The 6655-nt window shown below is 38.8% G+C and overlaps 1 protein-coding gene across 1 annotated transcript in view; it reads right to left on the bottom strand.

Annotated features, from left to right (window-relative positions):
* The window catches only part of setd3 (SET domain containing 3, actin histidine methyltransferase), a 46160-nt gene that overhangs the window by 12486 nt on the left and 27019 nt on the right, over window positions 1-6655 (bottom strand). The window contains exon 7 of the mRNA XM_034858514.1: window positions 2132-2190. Coding sequence (XP_034714405.1) covers window positions 2132-2190 — 59 coding nt within the window. The remainder of the gene's footprint in view (window positions 1-2131; window positions 2191-6655) is intronic.

Genomic DNA, 6655 nt, shown 5'->3' with positions numbered 1-6655 from the left:
TGAGGCAGTTCTGAAGGCAAAAGTGGGTCCAACCCGTTACTAGCATGGGGTACCTAATAAAGTGGCCGGTGAGTGTATGCACCACAACGTACTGGAGGCTACGCAATGTGTCCTGTCTGAGCAGCTCCGTGGCATGTCCTGTTTTTTGGCAGCTGTTGGATGTGGTGTTGAGGCCGGGGAAAAGGCGGTTGGTGTCAAGGTTTTGAGTGCATGAGAGAGAGAAGAGGTGGGTAAAGGCTGTGGAAAGGGAGAGTTTCCACTGTTGGAGGGAGGTGGTGCTCTGGTAGCAGGGTAAACTAGGTGTTGGGACACCGGCATGCATGTGACTGGGTAGAGAACCATTGCAGCTCTTCTTGCAGGCTCTATTGAACCTATTTGCTGAAGCTTAAATCTCTGTTGGTTGCATTCTCCATTATTTTAGATTGGTTTCAGGTCTGGCTCTGAGACCTGTGACTTCCGGGATCATGGTGGCATCTTCCTCTTCCTGATCTGATCCTGTGTCACTTCCCATAGTGCTGCTACTGGTACTAGGTTGGTCACGTTCAGCCTCTGCTTTCAGCTTGGGTAAGATTTCCTCAAAGAAGTTGAAGCTTTATTTCCCTTTACTAGCACTGGACCTTTTTTTGTGTAGTAGGTAAAAGTTGTCTGTGTTGAGGGCTTCATCCTAACACACATTTAAGCAGCCACAGCGACCAATGCCTTCTTTGGCAATGTGTGTGTATTTCTTAAAGATGGCCTGCTTCCATGTGTTGATGTCTGTATGAAAGAGGACGTTGTTTTTTATGTTCTTGCTGTTGCAAAAGAGATAGTCAGCAAACAGTTTTTCTGTATTAAAAGAATCACACTAAGCTGGTTTAAGGTTTAAGTCCTTTTATCTGATCAATCTCAATTTGTTAATATCAACGATGAATCCTCCAGGCACGCTAAAGTTAGCCATGGCGTTCCACAAGGCTCAGTGCTTTGACCTATTCTATTTTGCTAAGACAAGACTCAATAAAAAGCCATTTGCCAACACTAAATATCAAACAAAAGCCAGGCACTCTTAAGTTGGTGTACGCTGTACATTCACTACACAGAACATAATAATCTCAGAGTTTTCTACACAGAGCTAGCTGTGCACTGCAAGAAAATCTTGTAGATGAACGGGCAGACAGCAGCTTTCATCAGACTCACCCTAGATCTGGTTAATTACAGCTAACTTATAACACTAATAACATTGCCGTTGCCAAAATATGTGTGATGTAGACTAGAGTCCGATGGATATATCACCTGGCCTATATTAGGCGGTTCCCAATCTATCGGTATTGGCATTTATAATGGCCGATTTAAAAAACAAACAAATAAATATTTTTAATTTTGAATATTCATTCACCAGAATCATTTATAATGACAAATAAATGATTCTGATAAATGAATATTTAAAAATAAAATTGGACTCTCAACTATATTATGAGCGTTGGCGTTGCATAGTTTATCCACCAGAGGATGCTCTACAACGTGCCTGTTTTTTTTGTTCAAAAGGAATTTAAGTTTCATATCTTAAGTTTGTATTTTTATACATTTTATTTATCAACACAATAATATATTTTGATGTTCCTCTGTTCTGTTGTGACAATAAAACAAATCATTATATTATTTTAGTGGGAAATCATAAATAACTACAAACAACTAATTTTAGTGAAATCTGTTTGTTTTGTAACGTATTTCTAGATAAAAAAAGAAAAATACAGTATATTGATCGATATATTGGCATATTGGAATTTTAAATAAAAAATAAATATTTTAAAATATTTGTATAGGTCTTAAAAATCCTTTATCGGTCGGGCTCTAATGTAGACGTACTACTGACTACTGTGTAAGTCACTAGTAGGCTATACAGTGGAGTTACACATTAAGTGGTTCGGGGTCCTTCTGTAAGTGCAGATTTGGTTTTGAAGAATTCTACAAGTGGCAATACCACGAGCCACACAATCGGCCCAACAGGCACCGTACTAGTTATTAACAATAAGAATGATGGCCATACCTATAAAAAATAACTAAGTTAAAATAAACCACAAATCTTCTAAGGGAGATATTCTTATAGGAACGACACATAAAAATGTAGGAGATGATTTGAGACACACACACACACCTGTAGTCCTCAAATGTGAAGCTGTCCTTCAGGGGCAGTTTGCTTGCAGCAGGGTGAGTCTGGGGATGGAGTGAAGAACGTGGTCGAGAAGAAAAAGAGAGAGAAGAAAAAAAACACAAATCAGAATCAGGAATTTCATTATGCAGGTATGTTGGAGAGGGGCTGCCTGACAGGGAAGCCTAACAAGAAGGACTAGGAGTAGACGCCACTGGGGCAGCATGTGTGTGTGTGTGTGTGTGTGTGGGTGGTCCTTTAGTGCAGTGTGACACTCGCCCCCTCACATACATCACTGTCAACTTAATTTGTTGTGGCCAGCAGCCATCATAAATCTGCCTCATCAATTTAGGTGTGTTTCTGTGTGTGTGTTGGGAAGTAAGAGTTGGTCAATGCCACCTACCAGAGCCATTTGCAAACAGTCCTGAGCTTAAACAGGAGAGAGGGAAAGAGAGGGAAAGAGAGAGAAAGAGAGAGAGAGAGAGAGAGAGAGAAACAGAGAGAAAGAGAAGAGTTCATTGGAAGACATAATGAAGAAAGGGAGGAGACTGAGGGAAACAAAATGGAAGGAGGGGGAAAAGAGTGACAACTAAGTAAGAGAGAAAAAAGTAGTAGAAAAAGGAAAGCAGGTTAAAAAAAGAGGACAAGAGAAGAGGCAAAACCTTGTAAAAAACAAGATGTTTTTTGTTTGTTTTTAATTTTTGATTTAATACTGCAAAACATTTTGGAATTTGCCAAAATGTGTAATTCCCAGTGTACTAGTGAGGCTTTAGCCCGAGCTTAATGGTTTTGGAACACTACTCTGATGTGATTTTAGACATGGGAGGGTTTGAGGTTGAGGGAAAAATAATAGTAACACCTTACTTGAAGGTATCTACATAAGAGTGCCATGACAGTGTCATGAACACTTGACAAACATTATCAAATGCAGATGTTGTTTTAAGCCTCCTCGCATCACTTCTGCTTTACAAGTACTGCAAATAGCAAGTTTGTTATCTGTTTTACAGATCTCGAAATACCACTACACAGCCGACATGTGGGAAGTTTAAGTTGCTAGCGCTTATGTTCAAGGTCGTCAGGTGCGCATAGTAAACAACCCACTCAATCGGCAGAAAGATTCATATCTGCCGATGCCAATGCTCATTTTAAGTTTTTATTCATTATTCATTATTATTATTATTCATCATTGTGCATCCCTATTATTTGGGAGTTTATGAAGTTGGATTTCCGGGGTAGGGATTCTGGTGCCGCCAAATGTTCTGCCGGATGTCCCTCATCTTCCTCTTTCTTTGTGTTGGCATTCTAAACTCCGGTCGATTTAGAAAACATCCTACGAGCGAGAACCAACAACAGAATAGCAATTCTCTTTTTTATTGAGTAAAGAACACACTTAAAAGCCATATTAATTCCAGAGCAGGCCTCCCTACGTGCACATGTTAAACCAAAACAAGTTCTTCCTGAGGCACCGTTGCTGCGTCTGGCAATTAGTGCCGTCCAAGACTATTGTGATTGGTTTAAGGAAATGCAAGTAAACCAGACCATTTTTTTTTCTAGCCGGGAATGGTGTGTGGACTAACAAGACCTTCCTCTACAGCGCTGTGGAGATAGGTCTGTTAATGCAGGACTACTTGGGAATAAATCCTTTCTTTCACATATCTTATGGGGTTTTCAGTTGATTTTGTGGTCCTATATCACACACGGAAATATCACCACTTCCCTATTTTCCTACACTCTCAGGACCCTTGCACGGATCCTGATCTGCTACAACTGATAGTCCCGTTGATGCGTTCTGTCGGTAGAGACCTAAATTCAGCTACTCTCAAGCAAGTTAAGGCTGTCTCAATCAATATACTGACTGTGACAAAATAAAATAAACACTCAGGATCATCGGTTATAGAGCGCAATTGCTACCTTCATTCAGTAGTAGTGACCATCTTGCTGCGGTCAAACTAAGTCAGCAAACTATGATGCATGCCCCCAGTTACACATCAGGTCAGGGAATGGTCAGGCCAATCAGAGGCAGCCCTACAGTCCGCACTACACATCTGGAGCACATTCCAGGACACCACTGATGACTTCAATAGTTCACTGAGTCTGTGGCAGATTTAATTTGTAAAACAAATGCAACTGTTCTCAAAACTATAATTAAATCAAGTAATCATGGATTAACAGCATCAACCGGGATGGAATAAATACATGCACTGCAGGGCGGCAAGTATGGCAATCCCAAAAACACGTGGGAAGGTCTAAGAACTTTGACAGATTACAAGCCCACCCCCTCGTCCTTGCCAAGTGCTGATGCGTCTATAGCAAGTAAGCTGAACACATTTTATGCATGCTTTGAGACCACAGGCAGCCAACAAGCAAAAACAGATGCAACAGAGGTTAATGGATGGGTAGGTGCACCTCTCCCATCCAACTCACTTTCTGAGCATGATGTCAGGAGGGCTGCCAAGCATGTGAAGACCAAGCAAGCTGCAAGAAAGGTAAGGCAGAGACTGTTTCACTTAGATGCCTGAGGAAATTTCAGGGAACCCCTCTCAAATACCAAGAAAATTCTACTCCTGCATTATTGACAGCGTACTGACAGGGAACATAATCGTTTCGTTTCGTTTCGTTTTTATTTCACACGCCATCACTGTACATTCAATCACAATTCCATGAGGCACAACAATCATATACAGGACACATGAAATGGGAACCCCAAATAAGCTACTAAAAGCTTTTCAGAGGGGGCCCGAAAACAAACACACGACAACCAACACACCTCCAAAACTCAATTTCCATGGACAAACAAAACAAACAAAACCCAACAACAAATAAACAAACAATCCCAGCACAAATTGTAACATTTACAAATTTATCAACAATATGAAGAAAGCAATTTTTCCTTGACACAATTTTTGCAACAATTTTAAGTTTTCCTCAAGCTCGTTCAAAATCTGCGGTCCCCTACAAACTATATTCAGGCTCGTACATTTTAACCGACGTTTTTTACCAGTAATTCGGTATTTTCCCCTTGTATCATAAGTATACAGGGGACGACTGATTGGGACAAGCTCACATAACCGGCCGTTTAACCTGTGAACAACCTGGAACATCATACAGGCATTTTGACATACGTTATGTTCAGTGAGCCTCAGTAATCCAAGAAGATGAAATAGAGGACGAGTAGGGGTGTTAAGCTCAGACCACGTTAATGCCCGTATAACTTTTTTCTGTAAACTCTGTAGTTTTCCCAAATGGCTAGGAAAAGTGTTACACCATATAATATTACAGTAATTTAAATACGGTTCAAACAAAGTTTTATGTAAGGTGAGCCGTGTAAGGTGTGGAAGTAAATGTCTTAGTTTAAAAAAGAGTCCAACATATTTAGATAATCTTTTGATTAGGTGATCAATATGGAATTTGAAATTTAAATATTCATCAATATAAACTCCAAGGAATTTAGTGGCATTTACTCTTTCAATTATTTGTTCATTTATTTTAACACAAACATGCTTATTTACTATTTGGTTTTGATTAGAATGAAATACAATGTAATTTGTCTTTTTAATGTTAAGAGATAATTTATTACACCTAAACCAAATTGCTACATTTCTTAACTCTCTATTATTTCTTCCAGTCCAATTGGACATTTATGTGATAAGAATACATTTGTGTCATCAGCAAATAAAACTTTATGTAAAACCTTAGTGGAATTTTCAAAGTCATTCACATATAACAAAAACAGAAGAGGACCCAAAATGGATCCCTGAGGAACTCCAAATTTAATAGGTTTTCTTAAAGAAATTTGTTCCTTAATATTTACAAATTGCTGTCTGCCACATAAATAACTTTTGAACCAACTAGTGCCAATCCTCTAGTTCCATAATGATATAATTTGTTCAATAAGATATCAAAATCAATAGTATCAAATGCCTTGGATAAATTTAAAAAAATACCAATACCACAGTCACCTTTATCAATGGCATCATTGATCTTTTCAGTCAGATCTAGTATGGCCATACATGTGGTACTACTTTTCCTAAAGCCATATTGGAAAGAAACAATAATATTTAGGTTGTCAAGGTATCCATTTAACCTCTTGTACACTACTCTCCCGAAAACCTTAGAAATTGTAGGCAAAATAGATATGGGACGATAATTGCTCATATCATTTTTATCCCCAGATTTAAAAACTGGTATAATTTTAGAAATTGTTGCCCTTTTCGGCACAATTCCAGAGAGCAACGAAAGGTTTATGCAATAAGTAAGTGGCTCAATGATATCAACTGCAATGGCTTTCAGAATTATGCTACAGATTTCATCCTCACCAGCAGTGTACGAACTTCGTAAGTCTGAGATGATTTTAAAGACTTCGTTGCAGTCAGTTGGCTTCATAAAGAAAGAATTGTTATAGTTGCCTTGCAAATAATGATTAGGAAAAATACCCTGCGGTTGGTTTATATTGTTAGAGAGTTTTTCCCCAAGTAAGGCAAAGTAATTATTAAAATTGTTTGCTAGATCAGTATCATTTGAGGAATTATT

The sequence above is a fragment of the Etheostoma cragini genome, chromosome 20, assembly GCF_013103735.1.
Source record: "Etheostoma cragini isolate CJK2018 chromosome 20, CSU_Ecrag_1.0, whole genome shotgun sequence".
In the NCBI taxonomy this organism is placed as follows: Eukaryota; Metazoa; Chordata; class Actinopteri; order Perciformes; family Percidae; genus Etheostoma; species Etheostoma cragini.
Note: the sequence above shows the minus strand (reverse complement) of the source record. Positions and strands in the feature narration are given on the sequence as shown.